Source organism: Vombatus ursinus, unplaced genomic scaffold, assembly GCF_900497805.2.
Source record: "Vombatus ursinus unplaced genomic scaffold, bare-nosed wombat genome assembly UNPS02014874.1, whole genome shotgun sequence".
Classification (NCBI taxonomy): domain Eukaryota; kingdom Metazoa; phylum Chordata; class Mammalia; order Diprotodontia; family Vombatidae; genus Vombatus; species Vombatus ursinus.
The window spans coordinates 9,521,167-9,541,630 of NW_020954652.1; the positions used below are offsets into that span (position 1 = coordinate 9,521,167).

The 20,464-nt window shown below is 33.7% G+C and overlaps 1 protein-coding gene across 1 annotated transcript in view; it reads right to left on the minus strand.

Moving 5' to 3' along the window:
• LRRIQ1 (leucine rich repeats and IQ motif containing 1) overlaps positions 1-20,464 on the minus strand; it is a 225,895-nt gene that overhangs the window by 180,887 nt on the left and 24,544 nt on the right. Inside the window, exons 9-12 of the mRNA XM_027842509.1 lie at positions 19,603-19,839; positions 18,127-19,239; positions 13,703-13,855; positions 9,641-9,791 (exon numbers count right to left, since the gene is read on the minus strand). Of these exons, the coding sequence (XP_027698310.1) occupies positions 9,641-9,791; positions 13,703-13,855; positions 18,127-19,239; positions 19,603-19,839 (1,654 nt within the window). The remainder of the gene's footprint in view (positions 1-9,640; positions 9,792-13,702; positions 13,856-18,126; positions 19,240-19,602; positions 19,840-20,464) is intronic.

The following is a 20,464-nucleotide window of genomic DNA, read 5'->3' on the forward strand; positions in this document are numbered from 1 at the left end:
TTACTTCAAAGTTGCTAAAGTCAATGTTCCATAGCTATCTCCGTCAAAAAGGTTTAATATTTTATTTAATCTAGCAATACAGATCCAGAGCTAATGTAAAATGGACACTTTTCATTAGATTATATTTAGCATTATTTATATAATTAGTAATTATAATATAATACTAAAATACTATTACATTTAAGACTTTGTACTCATTTCCATAGTAATTAGTATTTATTCTTTTTTTTACAAATCAATGAAACCATAAACATATCACTTTCTGTACTATCATATCAATAAATTAACAAATATTCATTAATCATTTACCACATGCCAATCTCTGTGCTAAGTACTAAGGATGTAAATATGAAAAATGAAACAAGTCCTACTCATCCTAATGTTCTGTTTGGTTAAAAAAAAAAAGTTTGTCTTCATTTCATGGAAAACTATTGTCTATTTGTGAAGCAAAATTGTAGAAGTGGGCAAAAATGCTAATAAATAAAAAAAACTTTAGGAAAACATATTTCTTCATGTATCAGTGACATCAGTAAATATATTTTCTCGGGCTAAGTTTTTAATTGAACAGAACTGACAAAAGATTGTTATTAAAAAGTGTTACCTACTCAAAGCTTTAAATAATTAAGATACAAATATATAGCATCATATTGGCTGATGATTTTAGAGACTTGGGGGAGGGAAGGATATTACAATAAAATAAAGACACCAAAGCCTATGTACTTATTAAAGCTGAATATTTGGTAGACATTAAGTAAATGTTTGTTGAATGTGTTAAACAATATCATCTCAATAAATAATTTTTAAATAACTGATTTTACTGCACATGCTATATAAAGTATGATTTTTTATAATGTTAATAATTACACAATAATAATCTCAAAATTGGAAGTATCCTCCAGTAGAAGGGGTCATTTAGTCCAAACAATCTACATAAAAACCTCCTTTCTACCATCCTCAACAAAGTTCAATAGCCTCCAGTAAGGGGAAACTCACTAGCTCCCATGGTAGCCTATTCTGCTTTTGAATAGCAATAATTGTTAGGCTGTTGTTTCTCACCTTGAAACCGGGTTTTTTTTTTCTGCTTTTATGGTATTAAGATAAATGGGAAGGATAGGGGACTTCATTGGGGAGGAAAAGATAAGGAAGGAAAGGAAACTCACTATCTGCCATAATGGAAGAGGGGTAGCATGAAATGAAGAGTATATAAATATGGAGGAAAGACAGAGAGAATGAGCACCAAATGAATGTCACAGTTTCATGTGAATCAAAATAAAGAAAAGTTGAATATATTCATTTTACAGTGGCAAAAAACTGGAAACTAAGGAAACACTTACCTATGTCAATTAAGTGGCATAGTGGATAGGGCGCTAGACTTGGAGTTAGAATCCTAAGTTAGAATCCTGTCTCAGATACTTACTAGCTGTGTGATACTGTGTGACACTTTACCTCTGAACCTCAGTCTCCTCATATGCAAAATGCTAATAGCATCTATCTCACAGGGTGGTTGTGAAGATCAAATGAAACGACACATGTAAAGTGCTTTGCAAACTTTAAAGTGCTATATAAATTCTAGCTATTATTATTATTAATAGTATTGTTATTAGAGAATGGCTAAACAAATTACGATATTATGAATATAATGGAATATTACTGAGCCAGAAGACATAGCCACATGAAAGTTTTCAGAGAAAATATGTAAAATGTAAAGGCCTGTATGATGTAGAGTAAATTGAGGAGAAAGAGGGGAACAATTTATACCATTACAACATTATGTAGAAAAACAATTTTGAAAGACTTGAGAACGCTGAACAACGCAGTGATAAAACGACGATTACAGAAAACCAAATATGATGCATGCTTCTCATCTCCTGTCCAAGATGTGAGGGACATAAAATAAAAGAATGAGATATGAATCTTTAGATTGGCTTTGCTTGAATGCATATTTTTTTCTTCTTTTACATTTCTTTTTTTTTTTTTTGTTCAGTTGGAAGAACTCTGATGCTGGGAAAGACTGAAATCAAAAGGAGAAGGGGACAGCTGAGGATGACATGGATAGTGTCATGGGTTCAATGAACATGAGCTTGGACAGATAGTGGAGAATAGAAGGGCCTGGCATGCTATGGTCCATGGGGTCACGAAGAGTCAGACATGACTAAATGACAATAACAATGTGCCAGGCATGGTCCTAAGTACTGGGGATACAAATAAAGCACATTGTACAGTCCCTGTCCTCAAGGAACTTACGTCGTAAAGGAAGAAACAATATATAAATGGTAGCTGGAAAAGGAGGAGGGTGAGAAAGTTATATGCCTGTGGAATGTCTTGAAATGTCCAGGAAGTGCTGTAAAGTCCTCAAACTGATCAAGATAAGGACAAAGCCTTTTTTTTCCTAATTTAGGTTGATCAGTGAGTTCCATTTGCACATACAACACAGAAGATGACTCCCCCTTTCCTCTTCATCAGAATTGCTTCTCTGTTTCCAACCTAATCTATTTCAACAATTATGAATCTATTGCGTGCAAGCCACTCTCTCTGCCAGGTGTTGAAGAACACAGACTAACAAAGAACAAAAGTCCCTATACAAAAGGGATCTTTGTTCTCCTGGTCTGACCCTGCATATAAAAAGAGAAGTGTGACGTCTTAAGGAATGAAAGAACACTAACAACTGCAGGGATTGGGAAAGTGTTCCTGTGGAAGATGACACATGAGCTGGGCTTTCACAGAGCTTGGAATTATAAGAGGCAGAACTAGCAAGAACAACTGGGGCCTCGGGATAGATAGTACAAAGGAACAGAGGTGGGAAATGTAACATCAATTTTGGAGAACAGTTCGCGAGGAATGTAAAGGCCATGAAGGGTATTGATATACGAGGCTGGAAAGGTAGGCTAAAGGCAAACTGAGGGGTTTTAAATGCCAGGCTGAAGTGTTTGCATGTAATCTCGGAAACAAAAAGGTTTTTTTTTTAAGTTTCTGAAGGTTCTTGAACAGGGAAGTGCTCAATATTGTTACTAAATACAACGATTATTTTTGTTTTTACTTTGTGGCCATTTTGTATTTATTCTTCCTCCCCCCTCCCCCTTCTCTTTTTCCTTCTCCTCCAGCTTCACTTCTACCTCCTCCTAATCCTTTATTTCCACCTCCTCCTCTTCCTCCTCCTTCTTTTTTTGGTTCAGAGTTGTTTTGTTTTGTTTCATGTATTTTTATTTCTAGGAACCACCTATGATTCCTTAAAATTCATTAACACTTAGTCCCAATAAGACTTTTGGTTACTGTAAATTGTTCACGTACCCACCTTCTCTGAAAACTCTTGTCTCAAAGAAACTCAAGTGAATTAAAAGCTCCTCAAAAGGAAAAAAAACATGCTCTGATAGCAATAAAATCACAGTGATTTTTTTTTAACTTTTTTAGTGTGACACTGTAAGGATTTGTGATTTTTCTTCCCTAGGTGCCTCAGTATTGATGTAAACAACTCCAACAAGTAAATGTTCTTTGAAAATCAGTAAGGTCAAAAAATATGTAAACGTATGGCCAATCTGTAGATAAGTTGTTATTGTCGTTGTTGTTTTAACCTATTTAGGCTAGTCCCCAAATAAGACATATTGAGTCTGTCACTAAGACTGTATCAGAAGCTTTTCTAGCTTAGCTTGGTAGGTCATACTAGAGATTATATTTACCTTTGAGAACCCAGGATTAACAGAAATCATCAGAGGAGGGCTTTAATAGATTCCTTTATGAACACTTATAAAAATGTCATCTATCATTATATTGAGAGTCTAATGTCTTGCTGAGTTAAGTCCTATGCACCCTAAGAGTGTTCATTAAATGTTCGAATATTCTCACACTTTTCCATTTATCTACAATACTCTCTGAGTGACCTTCATTTTCAAGTAAAAATTAAGACCCAACTATTTCTGGCCATCTGGTTGGTATGGTCGGAAGACTGGGAATCGGAACGCTTGTTTTCTGGCTCTAGCTCTAATTCTTATTATACAACCTTTGAGCACTAAACCTTTCCAGACCTCAGTTTCCCCTTCTGAAAATGTAAGAGCTGCGATAAATTACCTCTAAAGTTATTTCCAGCTATGAGATGCTATGGCTTTCAATGCCTGATGATATGATAGCCATTCTAGACCAAACTGGGAGTAAAACTTTCCTCTTCAAATTTCAGAGCACTTTCTTTAGATCTCCATGTATTTATCCCATTCAGTTTTATATCAAGGGAGTGAAGGAGCTCGGCTTGAAGATTTCCAGAGTTGGAGGAGTAAAGAGAGTGAATTCCAGCTACAGTGACAGCTTGCATGAATGTACAGAGAAAGGAGAAGGCAGCATGAGATCAGGTAACAGTGGGTCATTCTGTTTGGCTGGAATGCAGATTATGTGAGAGGTAGTAAGGCTAGAAAGATTGAAGACAGATTGTAAAGGGCTTTATATGGCAAACACAAGAGTCTCCACTTTATCCTCCAGGCAATAGAGAGCCACTGAAGATTTTTGAGCAAAGGAGTGACATGGCCAGATTTGCATATTATGAAAATTATTCTAGCAATATGAGAATAAAATAATGAATCAGAGAGGCAAGAAACTAGAGACGGATATCATTTAGGAGACATAATAGTCTGGGCAAGAATTAACAAAAACTTCAACTAGAGTGGAGACAGAATGAGTAGAAAGTAGCAGGGCTGATGCTAGAGATATTGACAAGGTTAAAATCATAAGATTATGGGCCTTCTGGCAACCACTTAAATGTGTGGGAAAAGAAGGAAAAAGTTTTGTCAAAGATGATTCCAAAATGTCATCTCTAGAATATATTCTTTGAGGAAAGATGACGTGTGTTATTGCCTCTTTGTATCCCCAGCACAGAGCACACTGCCTCATATACGGCAGTCATCTAGTAATTATTTGTCAAAATGAATACAAGATTCCTTCTCTGCTCTACAATTCTCTAAGCCTGTTCCTAGGTACTTAGTTACCTGTAAAAGATAAAAAGCAAAATGGCACCATCTAGTGGACATCTAACCACTTCATTCTAATTTAAAAAGGAAGGGCCGAGGGCGGGGGGGGGAACCTAGTGACTTTTCAAAAATTTTTTCCTCTACCTGGATACTTGCAGAACTATCCATGGTTGTCCTGGTTTATAAGGAAAAATGTGCAGGGAAGGATGTCTGAAACCAATCATTTCATATGATCAAAGGCTGGATTTTCCAGAAACATTTCACTACGCAATCACAAAAATTGACCAAATCTAGGAGAAAAGATTTGAACTGCTATGCTACCACCATAGTTACTAAGAACAGAAGTTTAGTATTTTTTTGGCAAAGAAATTGAGGTTGCACCTTCAACACTGAAAATAAATGAACAATTTACTAATGCTAAATGCTACTTACCAAATAAAATCTTTATAGCATCTTAAATATGATCTCTATTTTCTTTCCCTTGTTCTATGACACTGAAAAATCTATGTGATCAACTTGTTAGATCAGAAGTGACATTTACTTCCTGGTGAATTTTTTCCTAAAACAGCTTTCACATGTGAATTTGTTTTGTTGAAAGCACTAAGCAACCTTCTAAGTGAAATCCAGGCTAATCTCATACTCAACTACAGGACCTTCTTATTGTGTGCTTCAGCAGTTCAGGATACACATAGCAATGAACTAACCTGATGACTGCTTCGCCCAAATTCACATGCTAATCTGAACATCAAAGTAACTGGCTTTACTTAAAATGATTACATTTCGACTTTTATTTTGCCCAACATCTACACAAATGATATAAATATTTTAAATTTCCTTTCAATTGTAAATGCAGAAATTTTATAGTTACACATTTTAAGAATACTTTTGACATAGTATAATTAGACACCAGACAATAAAAGGATATTTATTTTATTTCTAAATAGTTCACAAATACAAAAGGATTAATGTCCACTCCATTATATTTATATTAATCTCACTTTTTTACATAGAATTATGAGCTATGAAAAATCAATTTACCTTTAAATTGTTATATCTTGTTGATTTCTTATTGTAAATTTATTTAAAAAAATCAATTCTAAGATATTTCCCTTAGACATCAGCAAAATACAGAAGAATGTTGGGGAGGGGTTTCTATTACTTTAAATTATACCTCCTTTTAGTCATTTTCCACATTTTTCAAATATGTGGAAAGATGTTATGGAGTTAGAAGTGGAAACTCATTAAAAATTATTTCTTATCTTCTAAGCTCCCACACTTGCCAGAAATATTGCCTAATATACCCTACAACCCTAAAAACCTATCTATGCTTTCTCACTGATTCTTGGGGGTCTGCCCAAAGTACTGGAAACTTTTCAAGTTACCAAAGAAATTTACCAATATCACTAGTTTAAATTGATTATTCTAATTATGGACTGAGCATCTAGAATATGCTAGCATAAATATACTAATTAAAATATCATTTTACTATTATACTGCAAAAATGGAGGCAATTACCATGAGACAATACAAGGAAAAGGAAAATGTTTTTCTTCTATATTAAGTGTTCTACAGGAAATATATAGGAATATATAGGAAAATATAGGAAATAAATCATGACTAAAAATTTTATAATAACTGATTTTTCCAAATGGAAAAATTCTCTCACATCACAGAGGAACAACTTTGAAATGTTTCATGTAAATATCTATTTTAATGACTAAATTTAATAAACTTATATGAACATCCTTTACAGAAAACTAATCCACATATCAGTAATTGCAATCAGTAGTACTGTTAGATATGAAAAATGTTATAATAAACAAAACTATATATCATGCTTGTTGTATTTTTCCAATTTTTAAAATTGAATCAAAACCCACTAAATTTATCTTAAGGCACAGTAGATAAGAGTGCCAGGCCTGCAGTAAAGAAGACTTTTCCTCCTCAACTCAAATCTGGCCTTAGACCCCAGGCAAGTCACTTAATCCTGTTTGCCTCAGTTCCTCATCTGTAAAATGAGCTGGGGAAATAAATGGTAAACCAGTCCAGTATCTTTTCCAAGAAACTCTAAATGGTGTCACAGAGAGTCAGACATGACTGAAAAGACTAAACAATAAGAACAATTTTAATTTTTTTTTTGGATAGATTTCACAAGTTGACTTTTTTTTGACAATTTTAAGTAAATTTTGTTTTACTAGGTCAAAGGGGGAGTGAAGTTTTCCTCAGCCATGATTACTCTATCACTTCCATGCAAACAAATTCAATAATAATAGGAATTTACCTAAAAGTGTTCTAACTGGAATTCTGTAAATACGGTTAGTATTGTGAGATAATTATTCATTCCATAGAAATAACTACAACCTAAATTTGAAAACTGAATCCACGACCCAAAGTATTTTACGTCTTTCCCTTCCAAATTTATTTCAGTTCTCGTAGAAATATTGCAGGATAGAAGTACATTTTTCACTTTTAAAGACAAGTCTATCTTTGTGTACTGCCATGAGGTTTTTTTTTTTTTTTTTTTTTTTTTTTTTGCTTTCAATATATCATTGAAAGTCAGAGTCAATGCAGTTCCCTCGGCTTAACCAGACCCTCTGAAGGCAAGGTCCTGCGGATGAAGGAGCAGAGACCCCACTACACTCTACTCTTTCTGCCCATCCAATTTCTCTTACAAATTTCTCACACTCAATAAATACAGTGTTTTCATTGTACACAACAGAAAGCATAGGGGCCTTTTACCTTATGAGCTCTGCACTACACAGAGATACCTCAGGAACATCAATTAATATGGTGGCACATTTCACATCAATCTTGCATATGGGCTACTCCCCAGGAAATCCAACCACTACGAAAAATTCCATACACTTTTTACTGGCAAGGAAAACTAGATGAATGGAAGTTTAAGCATTTCTCCTTACAAACAGTCTCTTTTCTTAGTTGCCTTTAGGTTACTGGCATGATTCCTTCAAGTGAATGCCAATAACATTAACATATATTTCAATGCAGTTGTGCTCTCTCCAGGGGAGGGAGAAAAAGATTTATTTTGGTATGTATTTTAAATTCAAAGTTTTAAATCAACAATTTTATATCCAAGTATCAGTATTTAAATGTTCAAAGCTCATGGGTGGCCCTATTGTAAGCAACACACAACTTTAAAAAGTTGAATCTGAAAATACCGTATATGCAGATATATACATATGAGCGTGTCTGTTTGTAATAAATAAATGTTATATTCTCCCTAAGTTGAATAAGAAAAAAACATATAGAGTTATCCCTTCCATATTGCAGCTTTCCCCATTGTGGTTTAGATATATTGCGAATCGGCTAAGAAATTAAATGGGACTTTTTCGAGAGTTTTGTTGAAGCCGCAGACAACACGCAAAGGCTAGCAGATGACAAAGAAAAAGTTTAGAAACTCAGAAATGCATAAAATGGATGTATAGTATTGAATAATATCAACATATTTTAGCTTGTAATACCATAATAATTTAGACTTCTTCTCTGGTACAAAAGAAGGGCCAAAAAATTTTACACAGATTTTCTAGATCACAGGGGCACCACACCCCTAAGCCCCAGCGATGTGGAAAGTATAACAATATGTATATACATATAAGTATATGTATATATATACATGCAATATACACACATACATATATATATATATAAAATCATATATTTAAAGCTGAAAGGGACCTGAGAGGCCATTGTGTCCAGCTCCCTGATTTTATGGATGAGGAAACTGGCACAGAGCAGTTAGATGTCTTGGAAGAAATGAAAGAGTAAGAGTGACTATAGCAGAGAAGAATTTATAATTAGCAAGAAGGTATTCAGCTTGCAATCAGATAAATATATTTCCCTTCAAACTAGTGATATATAAAATTACTTACAAGTATAAAAAATTCCAAAAGGATGTTAATACTCATCATCATTAAAGTGCTCTAAGGTACTTTAAAATGCAAACAAGTTTTATATAGGTATCATATTCTCCACCTCCTCCCATCCCTAGAGAATCATCCAAAGAAGGTCTGCTTCAAGTTCAGATAAATCCTGGGTTAGAAGTTTCTCAGATGAGTGTTATATTCAGTTCTAGGCATCTTTGCTCTTCACCCCCAGGGATTCACATTCACTGAGGGGACTGCCAGGAGCTATCCCATAATATATACCAATAAATATCAGGAAAGCTTAGAACTAACCTCAGAGAGTAGATCCACCTAGGTTTCAGACAAGAGCAGCTGCCTTTGGGTTTTTTCAAATGGGCACATTTTGAGGTATGAAAGTAAAGGGTATCTACACCCATCAACAGGATTTCTTGGCTTTCAGGCACTCCTCCACTCTCAAATATACTGTCATATACTCACTAATGATTTGCTAGATTGGTCTAACAATCCTTGCTGAGAATTAAAATGGTACTTCAACATCCACTTCTGACTACTTAAAAAATAGCACCATAGCTCTCTAGGCAGCAACTTAAATAGCTCATTTGGCTACCAGAGTAAGAATGTAAACTCAAACCCCATCTTATTCTAATGGTATGGGCATTCTTGAGATAGTGGATGAACATTTTATATATTTTTCCACACTCTTCTACCCTGTACCAGAGGCAAGGGATCCACTTGCTGCTACAGCTAGTCTAAAATGAAATTAAACAATACATAAATATGACTTTACATATATAAAGTATGTTTTCTCACCAATTCGGGTGATCTTGTTATCTGAAACTTCAATATTTCGAAGATTACTACAACCATCCAGTCCATGAAATGAAGTCAGTTCATTGTCATTCATAAGAAGGATGCAGAGATTTTCTAAATTCTCACAATTTATAACCTGAATCTGGTTTTCCTGAAATAAATACAAACAAAAATATAGCTATATTTTAGTGAAATATTAGCAAAAACATGTATCTAAGTTGTATGTGATATACCTAAAAATGCTCACACAAACTATTTTTCAAATGGTCAAATACTAAACTGGATGAGATGATGTAGCCTTTCAACAGAATACTGAAATCTCTTATTCAACTCAATCTTAAATTTGTTAAAATAAAAATCATTTATCATAAGGAAAAAAGTTTAAATGTATTATTTATTATTATAAATACATCATATATGGAGTGTGTAAAGAGCAACTAGAGTAGGGATCAGAATATTTGACTTCCAGACCTGCCACTAACACTTATTAAATTTTTCTTCTTAAGCAAATTATCTCCTGGAGTGTTCTTTTCCTTCTCTGTCAAATGTAGATAAAACTAATAATAAAATAATTATCACTCCAAGTTCAGAGAGCAAATAGTATGCTACCATCTGCATTCAGACTCCATAGTTCTTTCTCTGCACGTAGACAGCATTTTCCATCATAAGCCTTTTGGAATAGTCTTGGATCATTGTATTGCTGAGAAGAGCTAAGTCTTTCAAGGTTGGTCATCACACAATGTTGCTGTTATTGTGTACAATGTTCTCCTGGTTCCACTCACTTCACTCAGCATTGGTTCATGTAAGTTGAAGGCTAGGATTTCAAAGAACTCAAGTAAAGAATAAGTAGGATCTCATTGAATTCAATGAGGAAAACTGACCCCAAAAGGATAGAACAGTCTCAAAATCTAAATTCTTATATCACAAGAAAAAATGATTTTGATGAGTTATGGAAAGAAGTGCTATTCTTCAAAAAAGAGCAATGCAGATAGACTGTGAACTTAATGATCAACTGATATTCCAAAAAAAAATTGTGAAGAAGGTAAAAGCAAGGGCAGAATGAAAACAGAAACATCACAGTGCCATAAGAATAGTCTCAGGGATGGTAATGTTCAGAAATGAGACTGATGATGATACAAAACAAAATAAAAAGGTCTTTGTAAAAGTATGATTTCATGGATTGAATTGTACAAAACAACAATAACATAAAATTAAGAGACAGGAGAACTATTCATCTACATGAGGGCCTCATCAATAAAATCCATGATTATTCAAAAGAGATTAGCCTAATAATATATACAAGAAAAAACAAATAAGAAAAATTCTTATTGTCCAGAAAAGAAGTCAACAAACTGCAGCCTTTGTATCAATTCAGTTTTTACATGTTAAGAAAAGTTTTATTGCCATACAAAAACAAAAAGAGGGCCAGATTTGACCGAAAGGTTGTAGTTTGCTGAACCATGGCATAGAATAGATTATGATGTGTAATTAGATAGCTGGTACATTTGAGTTAGAATATGAATATGTATATTTGGGACAATCACTGGGGATGGACATCAAGTTAAGCCTGAAGGTATTTGAAGAGGCAGAAGAGAGTGGAATAGATTATAGTTGGGAGACTATGAAGTGCTTTTAATGATTCCAAGCTGCTCCCTGAAGCAAAGACCTACCTTTTCAATACACATGTTCTCCTAGTGATGACCTATCAGTGTAAAACTTGGAACATTACAATTTCTGATGAATTCAAATTGATGGTTAACAAAAAGGCAACGGAGAGATTTATTATAGATGCAGGCAAACTGCAGTATACTTCCAGTGATAACGTATTGGTGCTCAAGAAATGGTATAAGGGATATAACAGGCTATGATAAATGGATAAGGGAGGTAGACTAGTCATATGACACATGAGGAAGGATAACAGATAGAGAGGCCAAGTGTTCCACTGGTACTTTCAAAATATTTTTTTTAATATTAAACTAGAGGAGGGCTCTGGCATGTTGGATGGATCTTTTGTAAAGGCTCTATTTAAAAAATGACAAAAACAGATGAAGAGAAGATATAGATGGGTTGTAATCTCTACCAATTGAAGGTGATCAATTTAATTAAGTTTTTCCACCAAAAAATGAGCTCTGGACTGGGAAGGATAGTACAGGAATGGTTAATAGAGAACTGAAATCCAAGATAAGTAAAGAGTGTCAAGGGAACACTGACCTGTCCTCAATAAATTTAAGCTACTGGGTATAGATTACAATATCTTTAAAAAACAGATTATGACAAGTTATTAGGCTGGTTAAAGTAGTGAAAATAGCTAATGAATGTAACTGCTGAGCTGCTATCACCGATATTTTAAAAACTGAGAAGAATGAGACGTATACCATGACTGGAGATGGGGAAATATCCTAAAGTTAAAAAAACAAAACAAAACAAAAGAGAGAATGGAATTGTCAAACTACTGGCTTGACTTCCATTCCTTGCAAAATTCTAGGATATATTATAAAAAAGGATGATCACTAAGAGATTGCATAAGTACCTCAAAACAAGGGCAGGGCTGACTGAGCTTTGACAATGTTACCACATCAATGTAATAATGCTACAAATATACTTGGACTATATAACAAGATCTTTGACAAATATCTTTGGGTAAAAGATAGAGAGATGTGAACTGGATGACAGAAGTTAAATGAATTCAAAACTAGTAAAGTTGAATGACTAGATATCGAAGTAGTCATTAATGAGTTGAGATATCAACCCGGAGGAAGATCTCTAAAAGTAGTGCCTTTGGCCCTGTGCTTTCAATAGTTTTATCAATTATTTGGATGAGATGGCAGATATATAACTATTACATTTATGGCTAACATAAAACTTGGAAGTATGACTAACAAATTGGGCGACAAAAACAGGATTCAAAAAGTTATTGAGGGGTTACAAGAATGAACTAAATCTAATAAAATTAAATTGACAGTCATAAATATGACTATAGCCTACAAAAAAAGTTATTGCACAAGTGTAGCCTCAGGGAAACATGGCTAGAAAACAGTTCATGTGGTAAATATCTAAGTTTTTTTTTTAATGGATTTCAAGTACAACATTAGTTCTTGCACATAGTAGGTGCTTAATAAATTGGACTAGAGTCAATGTTATGACAAAAAAATTACTATAAATTGAGATTTAGGGGTATATTATCCAAAATGAGAATGGGTATTAGTTCTAATGTACTATGTTTGGCCAGACCACATGTAAAGTATTTTATTCAGTTTCAGGTCTTATATTTTTGAAAGAATATTGATAAACTAGAGAAACTTCATAGGAGAAAGACTAGCGTAGGAAGACATTTAGAAATTATGCTACAGGTCTAAGAGTTGAAGGAACTAAAGGTATTTAGCTAGAAGAGAAAACTCAAAGGACACTTGATGGGACACTTCAGGTATTAGAAAAGTTTTGATATAAAAGGATTAAACATGCTCCAGGTGGCTACAGTCGACAGGCCTGGGAGAAATGAATAAAATTTTAAAAGAATCATTTTTTTTTTTTACAAAATGTCAAATCTCAGAAATATCAGAGCTGGAAGTACTTCAGAGGTTGGCTGGTACAAACCATACATGAACAGGAATTATCTCTACAAAATTCCTGTCAAGGAATCACCTAGATTGAAAATCTTGTGAGACTGTCCATTTGGGGTCAGCTCTCCTTGTTAGAAAATTTTTTCTGATATTGATGCAAAAACTGTGCAAAGAATGCCAACTTCCCTTACGAGAACACTCAATTTCCTCACAAATAAAAAGTTAAAAAGAAATGAAATATATTATTTGAGATCAGGGTGTTTCTTCTGTTAATCAAAATATGACACTTTGGTAATCTCAGGAGCAAGCCACTCTCTGTATCTCCCTCTACCCCCAAATTTAGGCTCATTGTCTAATTTCCTCTAAAGTGTCCCCTGAGGAACACTAAATTATAGGTGATTCTCGTCATAGGTATTTCTTCCAAGCCATTTTTAATATCCACACAAAACATTTTGCATTGCATCACAGAATAAATACTAGAGAGAAACACTGAAGAAAATACCTGTACATCAATGTATTTCAATTTTTTGCAGTTATTCAGTCCTTCCAAAGCAGTTAATCCACAACGCCTGAGAGTCAGGAATTGAAGACTTGTACATTCTGACAATGTGCAAAGACTACAACCTGGCAAATCCTGAAATGTTACTGTTGTAACCTAGAAAATTCAATAAAAACAAGTATATGACATTGTTACTCCATTCTATTGAAAATATGCAATTATCAGCCTTGCAAATAATTTCTTTAAATGATCGGTCAAGAAAAATGTTATTAAGGCAGCCATATATAAATTTGTTCCCTATATTTGTCGATAATTCACCCCCTTTGAAACTATCTCACTTTTTTATATTGCTCTCCATAATAGGTCAAAATAATACAAGCACTTACTTACAACTAATACACCTTCAAATGAAAACCAAAATAAAATGAGGAAAAGAGTATGATTTTCCTATCAGTCTCATGACAAAATTTCCACAGGGTTTACTTATTTTACTTTCCTAAGATTGTGGCTTATAAGCTCATTTCGTTCATGGTTACTCCACATACCAAATATTAACAAATGTTGGGGAAATACTGTACAGTTTTACAATGTAATAGAACTGCAATACTGATATAAAATCATATAGCTATTATTCCCATTATATATTTTTCTGAGTTACAGTATACTTCACTTTACTTGTAGGATATAATTTTTTATTTCCTGAAGCATAATTAAATATGCATTATAGTAAGGAATTTTGTTCCTTGGATCTTCAATCTTTGTTTCTTCCAAAGATTTTTCTGTATTTTTCAAACTCTTCATTCTCTCATAATGCCCTTATAAACTCTAGGTAAACAATAACATGAGAACTTTTTAAAATGTTGTATGTTGAATTTGTATAACTTTGTAATTTCAGATGAGCGTAGCCTCAAGGCCCACCACCTATGGTAAGTTCAGATGTTCAAAAAATATAAATAATTTGGGGACTATGTAAGAACTATATGAAATATCCTACTTAGGACTCTGCTTGGCATTTACGAGGCCATTAAAAATGGTGTCCTCCTGACTGTTCAAAGTTTTTAGTGCAAGTACACTAGGAGAAAGCATTTGGAAAGACTGCTTGAGATTCTCTAGTTCCCAAAAACTTTCTAGAATGGGAGAACAGCAGAACTGGAAATCCATCTAATCTGCTAAGCTGGAGAACTTCCTAAGAGGCTAAGCCTACACTCTGGCCTCTTCTAGTGAGGCTAAGCCTACACTCTGGCCTCTTCTAGTGAGCCACATGCTCTGATCCCTTGCTAAAGCCTATGTATAATCAGCAGTCACTGGGTGGTTATTATGGTATCCCCATGAGAGGACGCAAGAAGACTGGCAATTAAGCCAATAAGATGCCAATACTTCAAGAGGTAGGTAAGGAGCAAGAAGAAAAGTTCATCTCTCCTTTGATAGCAACACCTGAAACTGCCAACTCTCCCTTGGACTTTTTGCAAAAGGAGAGGACTTCCCTCCACTAAGCCCTCCTCACCCCCCAAATTGGTAACTGCTAAGAAATCTCAAACCATGACTTGTTATGTCAGGGAATGCTGACAAACATTAGATCTCTGAGTTGTAAATATAGCTCATATCAGAGGTGAAAGTGAAATATCTTTTTGGCAGCTCTTACAATGTTGTCAGTAATTCCTAGTAGAGCATAATAGGTGTGATGGATTATTAATTTTATGTTTTAAAGCATTTGTTAAAGTAAGTTAATGAATTTTTATATTTTGAGCATTTCTTTCCTGGTAGAGAAGAAAGATGTCCTGTATCTGCTAAGTGTCTAGAAGACACTGTTAATTTTTTGGGGGGTAAGAACAATATCAGAGGTTTCCTCCCAGAATTCCAAGATTGAGGTTATATTAACTCCTCTCTTTTAGGAGTCAGGATTTCTCCAGTATGGAACCCAGTCTAAATATGAGTCCTGAGTATGGGCTTCACTCCTTGCACTAGATTGAGCTTCTCTTAGTCCACAGGTGCCCCCCGCCAAAAAAAAAAATCTTCATTCTTATATAATTGATTAAATGAACCTAATTTTACTATAATGATGACAGAAAATGTATAGAAATGAATACCAAAAGTCTATAATTTAGAATATTTTCATGTTATAAGAAATGAGGATAAAATTATTCAGAAACAAAGAGTTGAAAATCACTAAGAAAACTGAATTTGCATCTAAATATATATAGTATGATTTTACATTAAACTGACTTAAAACATACTAGGTCTTAGTTACCCTGGAAAATTATATTTTCCTTTACCCAGACATTACAGTAATCACAATCTTTTACAATGTCCCGGATGATGATGTTTATTTAGTATTAGATATGCCTCAATGAGTATTCTCAGAGACTTTCCTTCTCATTTATGTAGAAGTTGAGTCATTTTACTCTTTGTAGTACAATATAAAAGTCACACTTTACTTTCTGGACTCCTTATAAATATGTGATCAAATTTATCTTAACTAAACTTTTAAAATGTTATTTATTTTTAATGGTTTATATATAGATTAAGATATATATAGATATATATAGATAAATACAGATAGATAGCTTCTCCATCAAAAAATACTATAGTCAATATAGAAATGGTCTAAACCAGACTCACTATCCATTTGCATCAGCATATTTGTATGTATGTGTATATATATATATATACATATATATGTATTAACTGAAAACATTAAGTAAATGAAAAATTGTCAAATAATAGTTTATTCAATTTAGTTATGTAATAGAGAAAGCAAGGTATCCTGACCTAACAAAAATGTCATTCAGTGGCTAAAATGTTATCAAACACGTGGTTTAAAGATGGAGTATATGGAAAATTCTTGTAACTGTAAATGCCTTATGAAATCTATTATTAATATCAAAAATCCAAAATGCTAAAGGATAGTGAATTATTTAGAATACTATATGCAGAAAAAGGTGTTAATTATCTATAATCAGAGATCCTTAAATTACGTGCAATTGAGCAAACTACCATAATGGTGGAATGATCCAGGGTTACCAACTTTATATTATTTTACTAAAAGAAGTCTTTAGGGAGTCCTTAAGATGCCAATTGTTTCTGTCTCTTTAGTTCTTTCAAACACAAAGGAGAAAAAATGTTATAAAATAAAAGTAACATCTCTAATACGTAATCCATATATTCAACCTAAGTTGTGGAGGAAGTAGAGTGTTAGCAATCCTTTCATAAGGATTCATGTTCAACAAATTACTACGTCAGATATATAATCTGTTCTTTTCCAAAGGTCTTAGAGAATAGGACAAACTGCTTTCAAACAACAACAACGAGTGATCTGGACATCATAAAATGAAGCTCCCAAGTCAGAAAATCAACAGAAGGAAAGCTGTCAATAGGCAAGGAATACTAGTATACAGTTGAAGAATGAGCACGCACAAATAAATCAAATACCAAACAAGGAAAGGAAGGGAAATTGTTGTCTTTGTTTACAAAGAACCTGATGTATTAGTCATATTTCGAAAATATTTTAAAACTTTGCAAGTGATTTTAAACACTTGTTTTCAAAATCAGTATGATGACTGGTGGTCAAACTTCTGTAGTAAAAGCAAAGGAACTCGATCCAAATCCTTCTTCATGTTAAATTTATTTTAATTCCAAAGAGAGGAGCTATGAAGAACAAAAAGGCAGGGCTACTATAAGGAAAGAAAAGTTATTCCTTAGTGAGATTACCTTAAGAACAACAACGAAAAACTTTGGACATCCCAGTAGGAAGTTTTAAACACCAGTAGGAAGTTTTAAACAGTGCTCAGGATATAGGAAAACAGAGTTCAACAAGGGACACACATATCACAAACCTAAAGGAAGGGATGAGTCAAAAATCACACCTTATTTAATCAAAGGGAATGCCCAAAGTGATTCCAAGATGGTTTCTAGTCTTAGTATACTAGGATATTTATATTTAAATTTAGTATATTTAGGCCACATTATAAAAAGAATATTTTTTCTAGAGTATACTAAGTTTAGATGCCCATATATATGAGTAACTCTAGGTGGCCTTAGGTTCTCAGAATTATGCCAGGGATGCACAAGCTCTGGCAGATCAAACCAAAATTAAAAGGCTTTGACCATGCATGGAGTTGATGACAGACAATGAGTTTTATGAAGATCTTCCTAGCTAAGTTCAGATTCATTACCAGGCTGGCTGCAAAGTGATGAATTTTATGGCCATAGGAACTCTTGAAGACCATCTATGGAGTTATAGAGGGGCTATAATCTGTATCAGTTCAGAAAGTACTGACGATAGGCCACACTGATGATACTACTAATTCTCATATATGGGTGGGGGAGAGAGTATGAATCGGTAGCATCACATATATAAATGAAAATTTACATTCGGAATCCTTTAACTATAAAAATGAAACACTGCCATGAAGAAATTGGCATAATACCTGTTGTAAGGTACTCCACAGTCCCCCTTGAAGGATTGCCACTGCATTCAGAGGAGGCAGCTTGCTGACTGAGCACTTCCTAGGTCTATTTCTATTAACTATTTTCTTTCTTTGGTTTTCCCTGAAGATTTCGAGCCAGGGTCTACAGGTCTTTATCCAGGCTAGTCTCTTTTCTTCAACTAAAGCTGAAACTCTTATCGTACTTAGCGAATGAGTAGACGTGTTTTTACTTTCTGCTCCATGCCCACAAAACTCCCTTGGTGTTTTCCTTGTAAAAGAAGTGGCAGTTGTGGTTTCTTTAGACACCGATGAGCTTTTATCAGAGTCACCTGTACAGCCATAAGATGTTGGCATACAGATAACAGATCTTTTCTTGCATAAATTACTTTCCACATTTAGAACGATAGCAGAGGTGTTAAAAATTATAGTTTCACCATCTGTCAGAATATTTGTTTCTAAGCTTTCATCAATATCAGCAGCTTGAGAATTACTTTCTTTGGCTGGTGCCAACCCATTCACATTGCTGATGGCATTTTCATTACTTTCTGCTTTTAGGAGTGAAAGCGTGTGGTTTAATGAAGCTCTGAAGTGATCTTCCTCTTCATGACTTTCTCCATTCTTTTCCTTTTCCTCTTTTACTATTTCAGAATCTTCTTCCTCCTGATTCTGTTTGCATCTATTCTGTTCTGGATTGTTTCTCACCCCCTCATCCTTTCGGGCTTCTTGGATTTTGTTTCCTTTGTCTTCATCTGCTGAACTTATTTTTTCTCTTTCCTGGTCTAACTCTAGGTAGTTTGTCACATTTTCTTTAAATTCATTCTTTTGTGATTTAATGAAATCTTTGGCTAGATTTTCATTTGGTTTCTTTTCATTTTGTAATTCATCCAGCTCTTGATGTTTTCCTAGATTTTCATCCTGTTCTTTTTTAAATTCTGTCATGATTAGTTGTCTTGACATGTTTTCCCTGAGTGGTTCTTGCTTTAATTTTTGCATGGGTTCCTGTTCAGCTATCGTTATTTTTTTCAATTCATTTTCTGGTCCTATATGTTTGGTTACATCTTCTTTTTCATTGATTTCTTCTTCTACTAATGGCTTTATGGCCATATCTTTTTTCTTTGTAAAAAATTTCATTAAAATCTCTTTGGCTATATTTTCTTCTTTTTTATTTTCTTTTTTCATTAACAATTCTTTGACCCACTCTTCACTTTTCTGTTTTTCTTTTTTCACCACCAGAGCTTCTCTTTTTTTGTTTTCTTTTTTCATTACCAATTCTGTAGATAGCTCTTCTCTTCTTTTTGCTTCTTCCATTAACTTTTGTTGTTCTTTTTTAAATTTCAAAATTTTCTTCTTTTTTTCATATTCCTCCTGCCTCTTCTCTTGTTCTTTTTGTCTTTGACTTTTTATTTCTTCTTGTTTTTTTAGTCTCTCTTCCATTTTTTTCTTTCTTTCTTCATCCTTTTGTTGAATTTTGTCTGCCATTTCTTTCCATTCTTGTTTTTGTTTTTCTAGCATTTCTGTCTTCTTTTTGCTCTTTAGTCGTTCTTTTATAACTGATCCATATTTTTGATAAGCTACAAATGTTCGATACCTAGCCTGGATTTTTATGGCTGCATTATGCTGCACATTTGCCAAACGTTGTCTTTCTTCAGCCTTTAGGTCTTCCAAACCTCTTCTTTCCTCCTCCATTTGTAACTGTAGTCTTCTGATAAACTCCTAAATTAAAATAGGAAATAGTTAAATGTAAATAAAATGATTAAGACAACAGACTAAACTGCCAAACACTGAAACTGGTTAAATTCTAATATAATTATAACCACATTTTAAAGAATGGAAAATATTTAACTGATTAAAATATGAAATTTGTTAATTATTTCAAAATGTTAATAACCAAATCTTCTACCCTTCTACATCAATGAAAATCTAGGCAATATTATGTCATAGCTAACAGCGGAAGTATTCAGTAATAGAATTTGACTGTGATGATTCTAGAGCAATCAGAAATAGAAGACACTTACTATAAAGAACTACCTATAATATGTGAGAAAAACTTTTTTCAGTAAGTTATAAGTTACTGAACAAATTTACCAGAGAAATAGAGTATGAAAAATCACAATTTTAATGCTTTCAGACTGAAAGCAACTAGGACTCTAATAAATAATTTTCATTTTATTACAAAGATGTCTCCTTAGTGATAAAGAAGTAGAGGCAGACATATGATATGCTCCTGGACATATGCCATGTTCAGAGACAGCTTAGAATCTTGCTATTTTCTGGAATCTCTCTCTCTGTATAGATAGATAGATAGATAGATAGATAGATAGATAGATAGATAGATAGA